The sequence below is a fragment of the Aquarana catesbeiana genome, linkage group LG01, assembly GCF_042186555.1.
Source record: "Aquarana catesbeiana isolate 2022-GZ linkage group LG01, ASM4218655v1, whole genome shotgun sequence".
Lineage (NCBI taxonomy): Eukaryota > Metazoa > Chordata > Amphibia > Anura > Ranidae > Aquarana > Aquarana catesbeiana.
The window spans coordinates 356,598,903-356,622,684 of record NC_133324.1 but is presented as its reverse complement, the minus strand read 5'-3'; the positions used below and the strand labels follow the sequence as shown (position 1 = coordinate 356,622,684).

The 23,782-nt window shown below is 38.9% G+C and overlaps 1 protein-coding gene across 3 annotated transcripts in view; it reads right to left on the bottom strand.

Moving 5' to 3' along the window:
• Nucleotides 1-895: 895 nt before the first annotated feature.
• Nucleotides 896-23,782, bottom strand: part of DIRAS2 (DIRAS family GTPase 2) — a 71,484-nt gene continuing 48,597 nt past the window's right edge. For all 3 annotated transcript variants that reach the window (XM_073632941.1, XM_073632942.1, XM_073632937.1), the window contains one exon: nucleotides 896-8,012. In XM_073632941.1, the coding sequence (XP_073489042.1) occupies nucleotides 7,375-7,974 (600 nt within the window). In that variant the 5' untranslated portion in view covers nucleotides 7,975-8,012 and the 3' untranslated portion in view covers nucleotides 896-7,374. The remainder of the gene's footprint in view (nucleotides 8,013-23,782) is intronic.

Here is a 23,782-nt window from a genome sequence, read left to right as displayed (position 1 = left end):
GTGTACATTTGCATACATTCTATAAAGAAAAAAGAAAAACATAAAATATATTAAAGCTGTATATTATATTATATTTTCTACAATTTATCATTTTTACTACTAAAATAAGCATTTTTTTATACCAATGAGAGCATAACACTCATTTAAACCAGCATACTCTATGCAAAATAGTACTCAAAAAAACTACAATAACCATACAAGGGTATAAAATATGGTAGGAATTCATATATAGTATTGCTTACTGGCCTTGCTTATATTCATGCAAGACATTTTTAACAGATCATGGCTTTAATACATAAAACATGATAAAGTTGTATGGAAACCAGCATGTTATGCTTTATTTTACAATGTTTACATTATTTCTTTTTTGCTTTTGATATAGATATGTTTTATATGATTTTTTATTTGTTTTAGCAGTGATCCAAACAACTACAAAAAATTTGAGTTTTCTGCTAATACACAAAGAAAATGCTGCCTTATCTGTATATAAATAATCCATAACATTTTCCGTAAACAGAAAATATACTGTAGATAAATAAACATAAAAATCCAATAAATATTTTTTTTATAAATTATTTAAAAAGTTTAATTACATGTTTGACAAGTCGTTTTTTTCATATCTGAATACCATGGCCCATTCATTATGATATATGACATAGATTTCACACATATATATAGGTAGCTTAAAGGAACTTTCCATGTTTAACCAAAATGTGTCCAATTTCCCCTGATCCTAGCTAATAATCAACTTTGGCCTTCCTCTTCCGAGACCCCCATGTTAGCTTTCTTTAGAGCATTACTTTATAACGGGCAATCACTATCTTTTAGGTAACCAATTTGTTTTTATTGTATAAGAAATTGTTAAAAGCTGTTTCAGTGTTTGGCAAGATGAGTAATATCAAACCGAAATTCGTGTAATTAAGGGTTATGCCTTGTTTAAAAAAAAAAGAAGAATATTGACACCTGTGAGAAATACATTAACTGTTCTTTTTTTTAGTAATTTTTTAGTATTAGGCTGGACACCTTGCAAATTGAATTAGCAGTCTCTATTGAATGTCCTTTTGCTCCACCAAATGTTTTAGTAGAACCCCTTTCTAGCAATCTAGTCAATTTGTAACTAGTCAGGTAGGCTCCAATATGACATATGCGCTGTTGATAGATCTCAAATAAAATTGTTCAATCAGTTTGCATTGTGTATAGCCATTGAGACATATTGCTGTCTATTTAGGATAGAAATGAATGGTGACTATTTTTAATCACATCCTATTTTTTGTATGTAGAGCATCAAAGTAAAAATTCCATGAAAAACCTAAAATTACTCTTAAAACTGTCTCCTCCCCTCTCCTTACATCCATTCTGACTAACCTGTATAAGAAAGATCATGTAAGCCAGCCATGAGGAGGGATTGCTGACAACGGATGGGCCATAGGAGTCTATGGGTGATGTCACTGTTCCGGGATTTATAAGCTGTTGTTGAGTGCTCTGTCCTCTCCCCTGCAGGCTGCAGCCACGTCTGGCTTACAAAGCTAATCATATGACTGGATCACAGCAGGCTGAAAATAGGTAAGTATCCAGATCTTTCTTACACAGGTTAGTCAGAATAGTAGTTGGGATGGGGCAGTTTTAAGAGTTATTAGGTTTTGTATGGAATTCTACTTTAAGTTGAAATCAAGCCATGTCGAAGAGTGCTTCCGACATGCTTGTACCTTAAAATGTGTATAAAGTTTAAAAAAAATAGTTTGGAAACAATGTGGAATGGTTAGAACTCCTTTCTGGTTTTTATTGCTGTCTGAGCCCCTCTTGAAAAGATGTGTCCTTGTGACAATGGTCTCAGCTACAGACAACTTGGAATTGTCCTCAGAGTAGGAATATAGAGGAGATCTTCCAAAGGGTAAACCTGTTCTGGTGACAACTGTGTAAAAAATGGATATCCTCTCACTTCAGAGAGATCGTCTTTTCTTCCCTATGGTGTCTCTGGAACAGGAAATTAAGGGGGAACTTCACAACTGAAGACAAAAAAAAAAAAAAAAAAACTGACCAGGGTCCTACCTGTTCCCTACTCTATCCAAGTGTAGAAAAAAGTATTGGTTTTACATAAACTTTATGGCTGCTAATTAAAAGTGTTAACATGCTCTACCTATGAATTTTGTAAATTCAGAACTCTATTAAACATGTTAAGTATGCTGAAAAAGAACATAGCGGATTTAAGTATTAAAATACCACACAGATACAGAAGGCCTGCAGTGCAACGTGAGGTCAAGTGCAGTAAATGGAAGTAATCCTGCGTTTACTTCAAGCAGCCAATCATGCTGAAATAAAAAGAAAAAAGAACTTGATATTTGGAGGAAATCTAGGTTCACCTCGCTGCACTTCAACTGACTTTACATGTCAGAAAATCAAACCCAATGGATATGTTCAGACCTGTCAGCCATCCTTTTGTGCTTGGATATATAGTTGTTCTTTAGCTTAGCCTGTAAATACTAAACTGTGAAACACTTAGTGCAAAGGATGGGTCTCACATCTAGGACAGTTGTGGACATGGCAGTCTTTTTGTGCTTTACACAAATATAAAGTACTGAATGCAACCTCAGTTGAAGTTGTGAAACAGTAATAATAGTCAACTATACAACTTCTTGTTGAGAATTGTGAACATAATTTAGCTGACATGGAAATCAATTACTACCATTGTTGCAACCCATAAAAAATATTTTAGAAGTAAAAAACACTGCATTTTAACATCTATTTTATTGTGGATGTCTCATATATTTGCATATTTCATTTTAAAACATTCTGCAAGTCTGGCCTAAAAATGATTGAGTTTCAGTTTGTTTAAAATACAGCTTGTGCTTTGAAACAAACTGATACAAAAGTCAACTAATACTCCATAGAAAATCGAGTTTGGCGCAAAAATAGATATTTTAAGACATGTAGTGCTAAGCTGTACTCTCAATGGTTTCCAAAGAATGTTCACCATTTTTACAGGAATAAAGCCTCCAGCATACAGCTCCGTTGTACAGAACTTACTGGTCCGGACATGCACATCCACAACTGCTCCCTCTACAATAGCCCTTGTATCTGAAAATTATGCTAATCATGATGTGCTGGAGGCACTGAACCCACAGCTGACATATAAACAAACGTATTATTCTTTAAAAAAAAGGGTCGGGGTCAGGGACTTTTTCCATGTGTTTCGTGCAGATACAGCAGCCCATTAAAATGAATAGTCTGCTTTGCCCGTGCAAACGTGAGCCACAACATTGGCAACAGTGTGAACCTAGCATTCCTCACATTGGAAAAAAAACTCTTCCTATATCCTGGTAAAGCTGGCTACACATTATACAATTTTCTTGTACAATTTTCCTTTAGATTTACCAAAACCATATAATATAAGGTCAAACCTAAACACTTTCAAATTGTATGCAATCAGGCAGGCCCTTGAAGGAAAATCTAAAGGAAATTGGAAAAAAAAATTATAATAATGTGTATAATGTGTGGCCAGCTTAAGTCTATAGGGCAGGAAGTGAAGCGAAATTTCCCAAATGAGATACAGATGGCATTATAAAAAAACTGACAGCAGGTTTAACTTTCCCCACACTATCTGGTCCTGTAATGTATGGCTTCTCTAACAAGTACATAGTAGCTGCATTTGAACATCTCACATAAATCCATTGTAGGATACATTCTGTCACTAGTAGGTAGCAATATTCCACTGCCTAATTGATAAGATAAATGCATCGACCAGGACAGAGCCAACTATACCCAGTGGCATATCAGAGACTTAAATGTATTGTAAAGTGACTGTGGTAATGCAAACCCTTTAACATCGGCATTCTTAGGCATTCAATACTTTAGGTGATTGTAGCCATATTAGTGCAATTGTGACAGAGACAGTACTTAATTGTTTATGCATTCAATAAAACTGAACACTGTGCACAAAACTGGCATTGTGCACTTTGCTTTCATTTGAACTTAGACTAGTCCAAATGCTACATCACATTAAGGATCTGTAAGCATGGAAATATGGAAGCTGCCATAACTGCCTTGCTTACAAAGGTGCAGGCTCCAAAGCTGTCACCCTACCCTAACCTGGGACAATGTTATGTGAGAAACATCCAAATTAAGTCCTGCACACTTGTCCAGGTCAGTGACTCATTAGGTAGTAAAGGCCTCAAACCTGCCCCATTGAAAACAAGTCAGCAATGGCAGCCATTATCCTTACAGAATACGAATATGCAGATACAATAAAGGAATACGTTTAGTCTGTGTTTATTTCAATGACACCAATTTGTGAACATGATATACCTAAAGGTGGAGTAAAAAATGGAAACTTCCACTGTACCTGAATGGAAATTCAATGTGAAGATGTAATGTACATCTTTAGTAAATTAACCCCTGTATTGGCCACTTTGGTCCTTGCAGCACAACTATATAGAGATGTTTAAGTATGCTTAGTATGCTTTAGTCAAGTGAAATGAACAAAATCAGTACATATATATATATAGATATCTATATAGATATATATATAGATATCTATATATATATCTATATATATATGTATATTTATATCTATATATCTATATATATATAGATATATATATATATATATATCATAGATTCCTAGATTGAGCAGGGCCCTCTGATTCCCCCCTGTATTGAATTGTATTGTAATTGTACTTTCTGCCCTAATGTTGTAAAGCGCTGTGTAAACTGTGGGCACTATATAAATCCTGTATAATAATTATATATATATATATATATATATATATATTATCACTGGATTTACTAAATAATAGGATGGATCCAGAAAAAAAGCTGGACAGTGCAAAATCTGGTGCAGCTGTGCATGGTAGCCAATCAGCTTCTAAATTCAGCTTGTTCAATTAAGCTTTGACAAAAAAAATGGAAGCTGATTGGTTTCTATGCAGAGCTGCACCAGATGTTGCACTCTGCAGTTTAAGTAAATCAACCTCAATGAGTGAAAAGAGCAGTAGAGTTATCTCCAGAAATCTATTAATTAGCAGAACTCAGTTTGTTCAAACATCCTTTGATATAATTCTTTAAGGCTATATCAAATCATCACACTTGAATGACAAACAGCCAATGAACACATACGAGTTTATTTAATAAAACATGCAAAGTACAATGAGATGTGGAAATTATGGAAACTCTTAGCAATCAATTTGGAATACATTTTCTTGATAGATTTTATGGTGGTGATATGTTTGCTCCTGGTTCCGGCACATCCTCGCTGTACTTTGTACTGCCTTACTAAATAAACATGCTTTGCTTCTTCCTTACTTTATTTATTACACCTTCATTAGTTTGACCTTCCAGTACAATGTCTGGTTATGAAAAAGAGAACATTTATTTAATTATGATTTGACCTCAGTGCCTGTCAGCATGTTTAAAGAAGGACTAAGCAACCCAATGCGAGGTCGTGGTGTTACATCTCTTTATCCATTTCCAACTAATCCTAGGGCTAATTCAATGTAAGACAATTCATAAAATGATCTATGTAATATTTTTCTTTTGATTAACAAGCATGAGCAACAGAAACATTGTCAGTGAACATAAACGTCAACTGATATATTTAGCTGTTAATGGCCAATTTAGAAGCTATTGCCAAGACATAGATTGATTGCCATGAGGCCAACATTATGCATTTAACAAAAATACTAAGACTGTCCAGACACATTGCACGCATAGTACAAGAAGGAAAATTCGATTCTGTATCATACCCAGTAATAGATTAGGGATTCTTCCCTCAGTTTAACATTTTTTTCAGCCATTTTAAAAGCATTTTATGTACTTCAGTTGAAAAAGTGCAATTTTGTACTGCCAAAGACACTTTACCCTTAAAATAAATTAAATCGGTTACTGAAAGAAATGTGTAGCCTACCAGTGCTGAATTTTGCTATTGGAAGTAATAGTTGTCTGTTTTTTTTGAGGATCCAATGGCTTCAATATTTTTCAGACTCCGAGCTGGCACAAGAATCCAGATTGTGTTACCTGACTTTACTTAAACTTCATTTGCACATGATAGCTAAGCATCTAACATTTTCCTTAGGAACTAGCAAAGGCATGCTTCATACCCCTCTCAGTACGCCTTTAATTGTGACGGGTGTAGGGTTTGCTTGTTATACAAACTATATGTGCTTTTCTTCAATTTTTGTTTTTTCATTACGGTCTTTTATGTTAGCACAAACTTAAACTAGGTAATTAGAATAACACAATATTTAAAAAATAGTGCGGTTACAAACCACTGTTAAAGGCCTGTACAGGTTTCACATCTAATTTGTGTGTCAAAGAGTGTTATAGAGAATTGAATGGAAATACAGCAAAAGGCTATAATGTAGAGATTTTTTATAAATTGTAAAGGAAAGAGATTCCACACTGTTGTCAAGCAAATGCTAAAGACAGTCACTAAGGTTCTGTTATAAAAACAGGGGTTTTTATAACAGAAAAAAAAAGGCTATGGTTTATTTTTAAATGGAGTTGCTGCCCATTGCAGCCAAGGTGATTTCAAAGTTGGTTTTAAGAAAATAAGCATTATACCTGACAATAATAGTTACAATAAACACCTTTTTCGTTCTTGACCTTTTTTAATAAATAATTTACTTTGATTTTTACCTTATAGGATTGGTTCTTTCTCATCAGAGGACGGTAATGTATTGAACATAACTGATCAAATAAAAGTATTCATCCATCCAATCATTTACTGGTAACTGGTTGCATGCTGCTTTAATAGCAATTTTTAGTTTAAAATGAATAATAAACAAGATATTTGTGAATCAGCATTATAAGTGTGGTAACCCAAAATAGTTCCAAAGAATGCACTTTATTGCAGCATGCCTTAAATATATTTATCATAGTAATAAATGCACTTTAAAAATGAATATTGTTGCTTTTGGGTGTGTGCTACCATGCAAAAAAGGTTCAGATATAATCCTCAGTTGGGATTGGGACAGCAGTGTGTATTACCAGATGCAAAATCTAGATTCCTATGCTCAGACACCACACAGGTGTATTTCATTGTGTATTCTGAAATGCATGATTATTGCACGCAAATTAATATTGAGTCTGCGTGTATATAAAAAACTTTTTTTGGAAGCATTTCTAGCAATTAACATGCTAGAAATGAGAGTTCAGTCGTATTAAATTATACTGACCACTGTGAAAATTGAAATTCATTTTACTCTGAAGTAAGTACAATTTCAACCCCAGTCCCGTCTGAGGCTATATAACTACAAATCATGTGCCATTTATTTCCAGATGTTAAAATGATTGCATTGCCAAGTGTTGAACATGCTAGTGTCCCATTTTTCGGTGATGCTGAAATGGGTGTGGCTCTATCCCATTTACATTGATGGGCCTTTACATAACCACACATTTCCCTTTCAATTTTTCTTTTCTTTTTTGCTGTTTGCTCTTTTTGCCATCTATCTGGAGGCTCACAGTCCTGCGTTTCTCAAGGTTTAGCAGCTCTTGAAACAGCTCTTTCACATTGTGGTTCATCTTGGCTGATGTCTCCATAAAGGCACATTTCCACTTTTTTGCTATTGCTTCTCCTTCGGAGCTTTCCAGTTCTCTGTTTTGTGTTTCATCACTTTTATTTCCAACCAGCATTATAGGGATGCTTTCAACATCCCCTTTAATCTGACAAATTTGTTCATAGATTGGCTTCAGTTCTTCAAGGGATTGCCTGCTGGTCACAGAATAAACCAAAATGAAGGCATGTCCTTTTGATATAGACAGGCGCTGCATAGCTGGAAATTGGTGGCTTCCAGTGGTGTCTGTAATTTGTAAAGTACATATGCTTTTATCACAGCTTATCACTTGTCTGTAGGTGTCTTCGATTGTCGGGATGTAACTTTCTCGAAATGTGCCTTTCACAAACCTTAGGACAAGGGAACTTTTACCGACTCCTCCTGCTCCAAACACCACTACTCTGTAATCATTACTTTGTTCTGGCATTTTCAGAATGAATCAGATGTCTTCCTTGAGAAAAACACCTACAAAGAAAAATACCAAAACATCATCAATACTATGCTTTGTGGATAGTTTTTTTCACTGACTGTAAATCTGGCACTTTAAAAAAAAGCAAAAAAAAAATAAAAAATGTTGCCAATATGTTTGTTTCTCTGTTGTTTATAGCATTAGCATAAGCCTTGGCTTTACTGCAGAAAGATGGAATCTAGATTTGGTTATATTATATTGCCACAGCATTCCTGAGGAAGACAAGCTTGTGCTTCGTCAAAATGTTCAAATAGAATTTCATCACTGACTGCTTATCTATCAAGCCCCATGGATGCCTCTTTATCTTTTGGAATATACAGTATATTACCAGAAGTATTGTAACGCCTGTCTTTACACACACATGAACTTTAATGGCATCCCGGTCTTAGTCCGTAGGGTTCAATGTTGAGTTGACCCACCCTTTGCAGCTATAACAGCTTCAACTCTTCTAGGAAGGCTGTGCACAAGGTTTAGGAGTGTGTCTATGGGAATGTCTGACCATTCTTCCAGAAGTGCATTTTTGAGATCAGGCACCGATGTGGACAAGAAGGCCTGGCTCACAGTCTCCGCTCTAATTCATTTCCACCCCAAAGTTGCTCATCCATATCTTTATGGACCTTGCTTTGTGCACTGGTCCAAAATCATTTGGAAAAGGGGGGTTATGGTGTGGGGTTGTTTTTCAGGGGATGGGCTTAGCCCCTTAGTTCCAGTGAAGGGAACTTCTAAGGTGTCAGCATACCAAGACATTTTGAACAATTTCATGCTCAGAACTTTGCAGTAACAGTTTGGGGATGGCCCCTTCCTCTTCCAACATGACTGCCCACCAGTGCACAAAGCAAGGTCCATAAAGATATGGATGAGTGAGGTTGGGTTGGAGGAACTTGACTGGCCTGCACAGAGTCCTGACCTCAATCCTATAGGCCTTCTCGTCTACATCAGTGACTGATCTCAGAAATGTGCTTCTGTAAGAATGGTCAAACATTTCCATAGACACACTCCTAAACCTTGTGGACAGAGTTGAAGCAGTTATAGCTGCAAAGGGTGGACCAACTCAATATTGAACCCTACAGACTAAGACTGGGATGCCATTAAAGTTCATGTGCATGTAAAGGCAGGCATCCCAATACTTTTGGTAATATAGTGTATGTACTTCATGCTTAGTAGTGGAATTATCCTGTGGTACATAGGACCCCTGGATTTTCCTAAAATTTTGGGATAATCCTGGCAAATCAGGGACTGTTGGGAGGTATGAGTACAATAATGACACACCTGATATGTGTCCACAGACATTTAATCATTATTGTACTGACACACCAGATACATGTCCGCACAGAGCCTGTACCATATCGATACAACTGACCCATATATGCAGACCCAGAATCTGTACAGTACTGGCACACCTGATACATGCCCTCAGATACAGAATAAGTACCATACTGACACACTTGATACATTTCTACAGACACAAATCAATACCATACTGACTAATGCTTTTTCTCAGAGAATAAGTACTCCCTTTCTCATCCCCCAGGTCACACATGTCTTCCCACTTACCTACCTCCCAGTACTGCCTCTTGTCTCTGTCCTCTACCCACCTCCTTAAACCACCCCCTTTATTAGAATACAGAGGCAAGTATGTTGTAGTGCTAAGCAATTATTTGTATGTAATTTGTTAATAATAAAAGTTAATGCAGTAAAATGTACAAATCAAGAATAATGAACTCTCCCCCAGAAGAGTTAATAGATCCTTCAGCAACAACATTAAATATGGTAATGGCAGGGTTTTCAGGGAAGGTGCTTCATTGAAGCATATCTATGCTCAAAACGTAGAATCATTTATTCATTCCCACATTCTATTTCAGTTATTTCTAGCCCACTCCTATTAATCTGAATGATCTTGAAGTGTATAAACATAGTTTGTGAAGATCCCCACATATTTATTTCATTGAAATCTGTGACACACAATTACTATGCATTGTGAGTAGGCATTGCTGTGTCGCAAATTTCACGGAGTCTGCGTTCTGAACTACAGAGGTTCTGAGAGGAGGCGTTTCAGGTGGCAGAGTTAATACAGGAACCACTGCTTGCAGGCAGCCAAGTACCATGGGATATGTAGTCCTAAAAAATTTAAGGTAAACAGCAGAGGAAAGACTGCAAAGCATGCAGAGAATCCAGGAAGTTGTGGAAAGAGATGGCCAGTTGACAGGCAACCTCTTTACAAGTGTTATCCATTTTGTTATAAATAACTTTTTTGATCATATGTATGTCTCTTTTTCATATATCTGCACTGCCAACTTTTTGAGAAATTAAACATAAAATGAATAAGTTAGTGTTTGATTATTCAAAAGTGCTCACTGATCCAAAGTTACAGGATAGGTCTTCTATTGCATTTGTTTGCACTTAGACAAACGTTTTAACTTTTTAATGTTTTAAAAGTTTTAACTACTTTTTTCTGCTAGAAACATCAGCCTGTGTGTTTGCAAAGCCTGTGTCCTAGTCTGGTATCTTCTGGATAGAAGAGCTTTGGGTATCTCACAAGCTTGTAATATGTAAGTGATGGCAGGCCATTTAATATCTCCTGTCCAGATTGAAGGAATCTCATTTTGTTATTGACCATTGACTTGACATAGCTTCACTACAATGATTCCAACTGAGGTGTCCTTATCAGTTACCAAATCCCACAGGCATAGCTTTAACACATAATATGCAATGATATGCTCATATAATAGCAACATGATGTCAGTGCACATAGCAAGATAATATCTATTTTTACAACTTTGCGTAGACAGAGCTTCCGATCCATGTGGCATTTGAGGCATTATAGGTCTTTGCTTTTCAGGGTAAGCAATTTCAATACAGGAGAAAAGCCTGTACAAGTGCACAAGATTAATGGTAAGGCTTGAGTTCATCTTTAAATATTTTATTTCTTTAAGCCCAAACATCTGTTAAAAGCACATTAAAATAATTTGTTACAATTATTTAGTAATGCAAACTAAGTGGTAGTACCTGCAGTGAGATTGTATACTGTTAGCAAAGATAAACATGGATTTAAAAAAATATAAAAAAAATGTAGTTGTTTCTTTGGAGCAGAATTATACATAGGATAGCAGTCTATTGTAAATAATCTTAGGTGCAAATAAAGAGACAAAGTGAGCAAAAGTGTAGTAACATACATTGTACCACCCAAAGATTGAGATAGTTACACTTTGTTAGAACAGACATTGTACACATCATGTTTACTGATAATGACATCTACCAGCACAGTACAGACTGCAGTTAACTCTACAGCCCTTCTCTAACATTACATAGAAGGGGAAAGCGTGTAGGATTTTTAAGCAAGTAAAAAGCTAATAGCAAGGTAAGCAATCATTTTTATTTTTCTATTTTATGCTATGTGAGTCGGAACATGTAACAAATCCAAAATAAGTGTTATCTCATTTTGGCTGCCAAAGTGAAAATACTGTATAGCGCTGCATAAACTGTTGGTGCTATATAAATTCTCTATAATAATAGTTGGATAATAAGAATACTATATGCCCTTTCACTGCCACCGATGTAGGATATAGGTTGGCAGCAGTGGGGTCTAAAAGAACCCTGAGAAACTGTTCCATCAAAATAGTATCACAATGGGACACTTTTTGTCACCATGTAAAAAAAAAATTAAAAAAAAAAAGTTTCTTTTATTAAAAAAATGATGCCGCGTACACACGACCGGACTTTCCGGCAGAAAAGGTCTGACGGATTCATTCCATTGGATATTCCGATCGTGTGTGGGCTTCATCGGACTTTCTCTTTCTAAAATTCTGACGGACCTTGAAATAGAACATGATTTAAATCTTTCCGACAGAATCAATTCCTATCGGGAAAACCATTTGTCTGTATGCTATTCCGACGGACCAAAAATGACGCAAGGGCAGCTATTGGCTACTGGCTATTGAACTTCCTTTTCTAGTCCTGTCGTACGTCATAGCGTTCTAAACAATTGGACTTTGGTGTGATCGTGTGTAGGCAAGTCCGTTTCAGCGGAACTCCATCGGAACTCCTTCGGAAAAAACGCCAGAGTTTATTCTGAAGGAAAAACCGGCCGTGTGTACGTGGCACTAGTGTAAAAAACTCAAGCACTTAACCCCCCTCAAAAAAATTAGAACCACCCCACATACACAGACATACAAACACCTACACACAAAAAGTTGATTGTGCTACACATGTTACATATTGCTGCACATGCCAGAGTGAGAGCAGTCATTTTAGGCTTACTTTTATTGTTATGACCTATAGGAACGTTTAAAACATAGAAAATTGCAGGTAGCAAAGTTTGTCGCCTTTTCAACAGCGAATTCAGTTTAAGGATTGATATGTCTGGGATTTATTTACTCACCACAACTTCATATTTTATATTTTACCAAAAATTGGGTAATATATTGCATTTGTGTGCCCTAAAATTAACTTAATTTTTTTTTTGCTGAAATTTTGTACTTGGTAAACCTGTAACGCTACTCCTGCAAGTGCTGCTTGGTAACTTTGGTTCTCTGTTCTTTGCCTTGACTTAGTGAACGACCTCATCGCCTCTGACACAGAAGGTTAAGCAAAAAAAGGATATTGAACCACTATTACTAACACCAGACTGGTTAGAAATAAAGAAATCCATTATATTGTAATTGATAAAAGTAGATGACAATATGTACATATGGGAACAAGTAGAACATATGGGAACAAGTAGGGTGTTACTATATTGTAGTAGTTTAAAATTAGGATCTATATGGTCAGATTAATCTACAACGTATACCTGGTAATCTGCAAGTCTGCATTAAACAATGGCACATATAATATCAACTGCATAGGGGGTTCTTCACTGTTAGGGCAATAAGGATGTGGAACTCTCTTCCACAACTGGTGGTGGCTGCGGGGAGTATGGATATTTTTAAAAGACTTTTAAGCCTTGTACACACGATCGGATTTTCCGCAGACAAAACCTCAGACTTTTGTCCAAAGGCGTGTGCCTGGATTTTGTCTTGTATACAAACGGCAAGGAATTGTCGGCCAACAAACATGAACGTAGTGACGTACTACGTGGTTTTTCAGCTCTTTAGCATCCCCCTTTGGGCTACTTCTGCTAATTTCGTGTTAGTAGGCGTTTGGTGAGTGTTGATTCGTGCTTTTCATTTAGTGCTTTTCATTTTGCGCTTTTCAGTTCATTTCTGAATGGCCGTTCATCAACCAGACATGTTGCGGAATCGGAGGAGATAACGTGTTATTTATTATTGGCCTTGGAGTTATTGCTTTGACCCAAGTCCAGTCCAGGAACAGGAGGAGGAGAAGTTTTTGGACCAAAAATTTGTTGCTTTATTAATTGTGACCAATTATGTCATATGCCTTTGCTGCTCCAGGAGAATAATCCAGATGATTTTCGGAATTATCTCCAGATGACGGACCCCTGCTTTCACCAACTCTTGGCATTGTTGACCCCCTATATTAAAGAAGCAGGACACATGTATGAGGCTTTTATTTTATTTTTTTGTTGAATAATAATGATTTGATTTGGTATATTTTCTATATTTTTGGATGCATAGAATGCACTTTTTGGTTAAGTTCTATGGGCAGATAGCATGTCTAATTTGCTTTGTTTTCTTTTTTTAATGCACAATAAAAAAATTGTGGAGAATAATTCTCGGCTATGTGTTTTACTTCAAATGACAGTTTGGGAGTAGGCAGTTACATTTTAAAAAATACAATGTAAAATTGATAAGGGACACCAACATAGTTGTATCTTTGATCTTAAAAACTACGGGATAATGGTTTTATGGTAACTTGCCCAAATAAAAAAAAAAAAAGCATAATAATATTTTTCTTGATATTACTAGAAAAAAAAGCCTTTGAAAATTTGCTTGCAATAACTCCATCAGTATCACCAGCAAAGAAGCTTCATTATTATCCCATTAAAGAAGAAGATAATGTGCGCTGCATTTCGAGATTTCATCATTTGCAGCGTCACGAATGTCAATTCTCCATTATGACCGCTAGTTTACAAAACCGACCGCTTCCAGCTTGTCTTTGCTTCGGAGCATGCGTGTTTGTACTTTGGACTTTTGTCCGACGGACTTGTGTATACATGCTCGGAAAATCCGACAATAGACATTTGTCTGAAGAAAATTTTAAAACCTGCTACCCAACATTTGTTCGTGGACAATCCGACAATAATTGTCCGATGGAGCATACAAATGGTCGGATTTTCCACCAACAGCCTGTCATCACACATTTCCCGTCGGAAAATCTGATCATGTGTACGAGGCTTTAGATGTACATCTTAAGCGCACAACATACAAGGATATTGGAAATCATTATAGACACTGATACACATGCACCTACACAGGTTGAACTGGATGGACTATTGTCTTTTTTCGCCTTACTGACTATGTAATAGTAATCAGTGCTGTAATCACTTTTCTGCGACCAGCATAACAACGTTTGAGAAGCACTTTTCTATAGGGCCAGACTCAATGGTCCTGTTGTCACTCTTCTATGTTTCTATGTTCTAGTTTTTATACCAAGTTATTACTTAGTTGTGTCTTCTTTCAAATATTTGTATGCCTTTATTACAACACAAGTAGATCACTACCTGTTTTCTTGGTTAGCTATCTTTTTTTACTGCATTCTCCATATATGTTTACAATAAAGATTACTGATTTGAGCTACTACTTGATTAGTAGTATTTGAAATTGATAGAACCGTTGACAGATCACTTTCTAATGTAGTTTTAAAAGAAGCTATTTTTGTGTCTGGAGTAGGGTTGCAGCTACTGTAATTAACTATGCCGTGTTGCCAACATACTGTCCCTGTAGGTGCAGTCACAGGCGCCTTTTTATAGCTATACAGAAGCTTTCAAGCAGGGAAACAAGCTGTATATTTTCTGTCGTCAGAAATCAAGCATAACATATGTTCAGCATTTTATAGCCAAGAGCTCATGTCTACTGTAACTAAGCAGCAAGACTGTAAATGACCATGACTGTCTTCACATTATGTCATGACACATCCCCATATGTGGCTACGTGGCATTATTAAACATCTGACTATTGCTCAATAAACAGAACTCCTTAATAATTATCTAGCTAACTGTAGGTATAACAAGGTTAAAAGAGCTTAATTAATGGTGAATTCACACAGGAGACTAAACCCTAGTGACATACCTTCCTAAAGCATATACATGGCATATTATTATTTAACCCTTCTTTTAGGACTCTTTTACACCACAATGCATGCATTGGCATGCTCATAATGCATATTGCAGCAAAAGGTGTCCTGGACCAAGGACTTTAGAAAGTACTATAAATATTTTTTTATAAAAAAAGGGCAGCAGCACTGCATTAAGTCTAAAAACAAGTAGTGGTTTCAAGCCTACAAAAGCTCTTTATAATATTCATAATGCGCATGCATATACAATTTTATACTGCATTGCACTGCAAGTTTTTCCTTTTTTTACTTTTTATTATTTATTACTGGTTTCTATGTTTTTTTTTTATGCACTGCAGTGTGATGCACTGTGTAAAAAAACATCTTGTCCCATGCAGAACATGTAAACTGACATCATAGAGGATGAAGCTATTTGCTTTGTTCTTGCAATGGAACTGCATTGAGCAAAAGCAGTCCAATGCCGATGATGTGAACAAGCCGTAAATGGTAGCAGATTGCTGTACTATTCTAGCCAAGGGATGGTGCAAAACATTTGGAATTTAGGTCATACCCTGTATAGTCTTTTAAGACCCCTTTCACACTGGGGCGGCTTTCAGTCGATTTAGCGAAGGAAATAGCCTCTGCTAAACGCCTGAAAACTGCCTCCCATTCATTCAAGTGTGACTTTTCACTCTGGGGCGGTGCGCTTGCGAGACGTTCCGAAAAGTCCTGCAAGCAGCATCTTTGGGGTGGGTTGGGAGCATTGTATTTAGCGCTTAGCGAAGGAAATAGCCTCTGCTAAACGCCTGAAAACTGCCTCAAATTCATTCAAGTGTGACTTTTCACTCTGGGGCGGTGCGCTTGCGAGACGTTCCGAAAAGTCCTGCAAGCAGCATCTTTGGGGTGGGTTGGGAGCATTGCCCTGCCCATTGGAATGAATAGGCAGCGCTTCCGAAGCGCCTGAAAAGTGCTTTGGTAGTGCCGCAACACGGGAGCTTTCAACCCCTTCTGTGAGGTTAAAAGTGCCCCGCTAGCAGCTGAAAAGCGCCACTTAAACAGCGGTAAAGCACCGCTAAAATGAGCGCCGCTTGTGAAAGGGATCTAAAACATATTCGATTTCATCATCATACAGGTCCCACATTTATTTCAAAAACTTGTGTAGCCCTCTTTTGTGTGTGTGTGTAAGGGGGGGGGGGATTATGCCAAACGGCCCTCCCCATACAGGATATTGGTTTAAACCTGTAGGTAAATAAGAGAACCAGAATCTTCACTAAGTAGGAGAGTGGGTTTGGTAATAAAGTTGCACCCAGGACAGGGCCTCTGTGAGGGAATTCCATTCTTGGGAAATTAACAAGTAATCTAATCAAAATTATTGGGAGCAGAGGAACTATTGCAACCAGCATATAAGATTAACCATACAGTGCCTTGCAAAAGTATTCACCCCCTTGGCTTTTTACCTATTTTGTTACATTACAGCCTTTAGTTCAATGTTTTTTTAATATGAATTATATGTGATGGATCAGAACACAATAGTCTAAGCTGGTGAAGTAAAATTAGAAAAATATATACATAAAACTATTTTTCAGAAATAAAAAACTGATAAGTGGCATGTGCGTATGTATGCGTGTATGTGCGTGACCCATTTGTTATGAAGCCCATAAAAAGCTCTGATGCAACCAATTATCTTCAGAAGTCACATAATTAGTGAAATGATGTCCACCTGTGTGCAATCTAAGTGTCACATGATCTGTCATTACATATACACAGCTTTTTGAAAGGCCCCAGAGGCTGAAACACCTAAGCAAGAGGCACCCCTTACCAAACACCGCCATGAAGACCAAGGAACTCTCCAAACAAGTAAGGGACAATGTTGTTGAAAAGTACGAGTCAGGGTTAGGTTATAAAAAATATCCAAATCTTTGATGATCCCTAGGAGCACCATCAAATCTATCATAACCAAAAATGGAAAGAACATGGCACAACAGCAAACCTGCCAAGAGACGGCTGCACACCAAAACCCACGGACCAGGCAAGGAGGGCATTAATCAGAGAGGCAGCACAGAGACCTAATGTAACCCTGGAGGAGCTGCAGAGTTCCACAGCAGAGACTGGAGTATCTGTACATAGGATTACAATAAGCCGTACGTTCCATAGAGTTGGGCTTTATGGCAGAGTGGCCAGAAGAAAGCCATCACTTGCAGCAAAAAACAAAATGACATGTTTTGAGTTTGCGAAAAGGCATGTGAGAGACTCCCAAAATATATGGAGGAAGGTGCTCTGGTCTGATGAGACAGAAAACGATGAGAAAACGATATGTCTGGCGCAAACCCAACACATCACATCACCCAAAGAACACCATCTCCACAGTGAAACATGGTGGTGGCAGCATCATGCTGTGGGGATGTTTTTCAGCAGTCGGGACTGGGAAACTGGTCAGAGTTGAGGAAAAGATGGATAGTGCTAAATACAGGGATATTCTTGAGCAAAACCTGTACCACTCTGTGTGCGATTTGAGGCTAGGACGGAGGTTCACCTTCCAGCAGGACAATGACCCCAAACACACTGCTAAAGCAACACTTGAGTGGTTTAAGGCGAAACATGTAAATGTGTTGGAATGGCCTAGTCAAAGCCCAGACCTCAATCCAATAGAAAATCTGTAGTCAGACTTAAACATTGCTGGTCACAAGCACAAACCATACAACTTGAAGGAGCTGGAGCAGTTTTGCAAGGAGGAATGGGCAAAAATCCCAGTGGTAAGATGTGGCAAGCACATAGAGACTTATCCAAAGCGACTTGGAGCTGTGATAGTCGCAAAAGGTGGCTTTACAAAGTATTGACTTTAGGGGGGTGAATAGTTATGCACATTGACTTTTTCTGTTATTTTGTCCTATTTGTTGTTTGCTTCACAATAAAATCCTCAAACAATCCATGTTAATTCCAGGTTGTGAGCCAACAAAACATGCAAAATGCTAAGGGGGGGGGTGAATACATTTGCAAGGCACTGTAAGTATATAGATGCACACCGGTATGCAAATAGTATAAGCTTTATATGTACATACATGTATTATCAGCAAAGGGCCCAACAAGAGTCCTGGTGGGATTGTGCACTTATATCCTTATGTTGCAAAGTGCTGCCTGAACTGTTGGTGCTACATAAATCCTATAGAATAATCATAATAATACTGTATATAGTTATTAACCACTTCAGCCCCGGAAGGTTTTACCCCCTTCCTGACCAGAGCACTTTTTTCAATTCGGCACTGCGTCGCTTTAACTGCTAATTGCGCGGTCATGCAATGCTGTACCCAAACGAAATTTGCGTCATTTTCTTCCCACAAATAGAGCTTTCTTTTGATGGTATTTGATCACCTCTGCCGTTTTTATTTTTTGCGCTATAAACGGAAAAATACAGAAAATTTTGAAAAAAAATGATATTTTCTACTTTTTGTTATAAAAAAAATCCAATAAACTCAATTTTAGTCATACATTTAGGCCAAAATGTATTCGGCCACATGTCTTTGGTAAAAAAATGTCAATAAGTGTATATTTATTGGTTTGCGCAAAAGTTATAGCGTCTACAAACTAGGGTACATTTTCTGGAATTTGCACAGCTTTTAGATTATGACTGCCTATGTCATTTCTTGAGGTGCTAAAATGGCAGGGCAGTACAAAACCCCCCCAAATGACCCCATTTTGGAAAGTAGACACCCCAAGGAAATTGCCGAGAGGCATGTTGAGCCCATTGAATATTTATTTTTTTTGTCCCAAGTGATGGGCATATGTGGAATTGCACCCCAAAATACATTCAGCTGCTTCTCCTGAGTACGGGGATACCACATGTGTGGGACTTTTTGGGAGCCTAGCCGCGTACGGGGCCCCAAAAACCAAGCACTGCCTTCAGGATTTCTAAGGGCATACATTTTTGATTTCACTCCTCGCTGCCTATCACAGTTTTGAAGGCCATAAAATGCCATGATGGCACAACCCCCCCCCCAAATGACCCCATTTTGAAAAGTAGACACCCCAAGCTATTTGCTAAGAGGAATGGTGAGTATTTTGCAGCTCTCATTTGTTTTTGAAAATGAAGAAAGACCAGAAAACATTTTTTTTTTCTTTTTTAAATTTTCAAAACTTTGTGACAAAAAGTGAGGTCTGAAAAATACTCACTATACCTCTCAGCAAATAGCTTGGGGTGTCTACTTTCCAAAATTGGGTCATTTGGGGGGGTTTTGTGCCACCTGGGCATTCCATGGCCTCCGAAACTGTGATAGGCAGTGAAGAGTGAATTCAAAAATTTACGCCCTTAGAAAGCCTGAAGGCGGTGCTTGGTTTTCGGGGTCCCGTGCGCGGCTAGGCTCCCAAAAAGTCCCACACATGTGGTATCCCCATACTCAGGAGAAGCAACAGAATTTATTTTGGGGTGTAATTTCACATATCCCCATGGCATGTTTGAGCAATATATCATTTAGTGACAACTTTGTGCAAAAAAAAAAAAAAAAAAAAAAAAAAAAATTTGTCTCTTTCCTGCAACTTGTGTCACAATATAAAATATTCCATGGACTCGACATGCCTCTCAGCAAATAGCTTGGGGTGTCTACTTTCCAAAATGGGGTCATTTGGGGGGGGGTTTGATCTGTCTTGGCATTTTATGCACAACATTTAGAAGCTTATGTCACACATCACCCACTCTTCTAACCACTTGAAGACAAAGCCCTTTCTGACACTTTTTGATTACATGAAAAAATTATTTTTTTTTGCAAGAAAATTACTTTGAACCCCCAAACATTATATATTTTTTTAAAGCAAATGCCCTACAGATTAAAATGGTGGGTGTTTCATTTTTTTTTTTTCACACAGTATTTGCGCAGCGATTTTTCAAACGCATTTTTTGTGGAAAAAACACACTTTTTTAAATTTTAATGCACTAAAACACACTATATTGCCCAAATGTTTGATGAAATAAAAAAGATGATCTTAGGTCGAGTACATGGATACCAAACATGACATGCTTTAAAATTGCGCACAAACGTGCAGTGGCAACAAAATTAATACATTTTTAAAAGCCTTTAAAAGCCTTTACAGGTTACCACTTTAGATTTACAGAGGAGGTCTACTGCTAAAATTACTGCCCTAGATCTGACGTTCGCGGTGACACCTCACATGCATGGTGCAATTGCTGTTTACATTTGACACCAGACCGACGCTTGCGTTCGCTTTAGCGCGAGAGCAGGGGGGACAGGGGTGCTTTTTTTTTTTTTTTTTATTTTTTTTTTTGCTTTTTTATCTTATTTTTAAACTGTTCCTTTCATTTTTTTTTTTTTAATCATTTTTATTGTTATCTCAGGGAATGTAAATATCCCCTATGATAGCAATAGGTAGTGACAGGTACTCTTTTTTGAAAAAATTGGGGTCTATTAGACCCTAGATCTCTCCTCTGCCCTCAAAGCATCTGACCACACCAAGATCGGTGTGAAAAAATGCTTCCCCAATTTCCCAATGGCGCTGTTTACATCTGGCGAAATCTAAGTCATAAAATGCTCGTAGCTTCCGGTTTCTTAGGCCATAGAGATGTTTGGAGCCACTCTGGTCTCTGATCAGCTCTATGGTCAGCTGGCTGAATCACCGGCTGCATTCTCAGGTTCCCTGTTGAGACAGGAGAGCCAGAGAAAAACACGGAAGACGGTGGGGGGGGGGGGGCATTCCCTCCCACTGCTTGTAAAAGCAGTCTAGAGGCTAATTAGCCACTAGGATTGCTTTTACATGAAAGCCGACCGCTGGCTGAAAAGAATGATACCAAGATGATACCTAAACCTGCAGGCATCATTCTGGTATAACCACTCAAAGTCGTGAATGGCGTACCTGAAGACAAAAAAATGATTAACAATAAAGCACAGTAAACGGTAAAGTATAAAAAATTGCATACCTGAAAAGCAAACATGATAAAACATAATAACAATAAAACATTGCAGAATAGAATACAGTAAAAAAGAGCAGAACAATAGAGAGAGAGAATAGAGAGAGAGAGAACAATAAAACGACAACTATTTATTTTTTTTTATTTTTGTTTGTGTTTTTTTTTTTTTTTTTTTTTTTACACTTTTTTTTGTAACTGTAACTTTTATAACTGTAACCGGTTCCAGGTTCGGGTCTCTCAAAATGCGATGGCATCTTGGGAGACCCTGTGAAAGTGTGCCTAGTCTGTGCAATGCTGTACCCTACGCTAATACTCAACTAGTGAATGGTAGCGTTCAAAACATTCACCAATGCAAAGACCAGGATTGTCAGGACAGGAGGGACAATAATAGCGGGTGTCACGCCTATATCCGCGCTTGCTGCAGACACGACATCTTTTTTGGGGGGGTTCGTTGGGTAGGGGTACTCGGGAGGACATAAAGAAAATGCCTCTCATGCAGCCGACTGCATTTGGTTGGGGATGTGAATGGGGGAAGTACGGGCGCTGCAGAAGTGGTGGGTTCCCAATTAGGATTGGCGAATGCAGCAGGAAGGGCATTATGGGCACGACGGGCCTGTGTTTGTCTTCTTGGTGGCAGCGCGACACTACTTGAGCTTGCCACTTCACCAGCTTGAACTGCACTTATGGGACTCGCCACGTCACCAAGTGTTACTGCAGTGCTGGTTTGACTACGACCGGGGTGTACTAGGCCGCTGGCGCTTGCCAATTCACCAAAACGCTACAAAAAAAACTGTTAGCGATCGCAGGGATCAGGCCTGACTCTGCGAACGCTGCAGTTATGCGTTTAGTGTTTTGTAAGTGACAGTGATCGATCGATACTGCACTTGGGTGGGCTGGGCTGGGCTGGGCGGAGGGGCAAAACGCAGGTGCTAGCAGGTATCTGGGCTGATCCCGCTAACACTGCGTTTTTGGGAATCCTAAACTGCTGGGGACGCTAGTATAGATCTGATCGGATCAGATATCGATGCGTTCAGATACTATACCACTAAGGGAGGTGTACGGTGCGTGGGTGTTAGCGCTACTGGCACTAACCTGACGCTGCCTGGGGCTAGTGCTTGCCATTTCACCAAAACGCTACCAAAAAAACTGTTAGCGATCGCAGGGATCAGGCCTGACTCTGCGAACGCTGCAGTTATGCGTTTAGTGTTTTGTAAGTGACAGTGATCGATCGATACTGCACTTGGGTGGGCTGGGCCGAGCCGGGCGGAGGGGCAAAATGCAGGTGCTAGCAGGTATCTGGGCTGATCCCGCTAACACTGCGTTTTTGGGAATCCTAAACTGCTGGGGATGCTAGTATAGATCTGATCGGATCAGATATTGATGCGTTCAGATACTATACCACTAAGGGAGGCGTATGCTGCGTGTGTGGGTGTTAGCGGTACTGGCGCTAATCTGACGCTGCCTGGGGCGACGCAGATCACCGCCGGGCGATCGAGGGGCTAAACCTTTATTCGGTAATAAACGGCGGGTGCCCTGACACTATAAAAAATAAACAAACTAACCAGCGTCACCCGTAACGGTTATACAGCGATCAGTGGTGAAAGGGTTAACTAGGGGGCAATCAAGGGGTTAAAACATTTATTAGATAGTATATGGGGGTCCCTGTCGCTATAAAACGCTGACGGCGAACCTAAATATTTACCTCACTAACTAGCGTCACCAGCGACACTAATACAGCGATCAGAAAAATGATTGCTTAGCGACACTGGTGACGGGGGGTGATCAAGGGGTTAAGGGGGTATCCTAGACCTACAGGGGGCTAATACTCACTGCCCTACCACTTCTAACTGTCACAAACTGACACCAATCAGTAATCAGGAAAAAAAAAACAAACAAAAAAAAAAAACAGCTTGGTGTCAGTTTGTGATGGGGGGGGGGGGGGGATTGGGGGGGGATCGGGGGTGTTTAGTGTGCCTGGCATGTTCTACTGTGTTGTGTAGTGTTTTACACTTACTTGGATGTCTTCTCTCCTCGGCGTCGGAACGGAAACTGCCAAGCCGAGGAGAGATGACATCACATCCTCTGCCTGTGTGTACTATACACAGGCAGGGGATGTTTCTCATTGGCTGGGAGCGATCGCGAGGGGGGGGCCACGATCGGATGGCCTCCCCCTCATCTCTGATCGCTCCTAGACAAATGCCGACCGCCGCTGGCACCGGGGGGGGTCCGATAGGACCCCCCGCCCGCGGGAAGGCAATCACGTACCAGGTACGTGATTTTGCCTGCCCGTGCCGCTCTGTTCACGTATATATGCGTGAGGCGGTCGGCAAGTGGTTAATAGAGATACCTCCAGATAAATGTTGCATCAAAGTCCAGTTGAAGGAGCCTGAGGATATGCAGCATTCTCCTCGGTGTCGGAGATTTGAAGACAAGATCTGCGGTTATGGGGAGGCCATCCAGCTGTTGTACAAACAGCCTGGGGCACAGCTTCTCACACGCAGATTACTGTGGGGTGGCACTGGAACTTAGAGTCAGCCTATCTACTCTGCACTTTAGTCTCCCCCTAGTAGTTTCTAATCTGACATGCAACTGGACCCCTTTTTACCAGAAGTGGCCATTGGATGTCTAACCTGGTTCTAGCCTATGCTGGTTATCGAGCCCTGAGCTAAAATAAGCTATAGAATC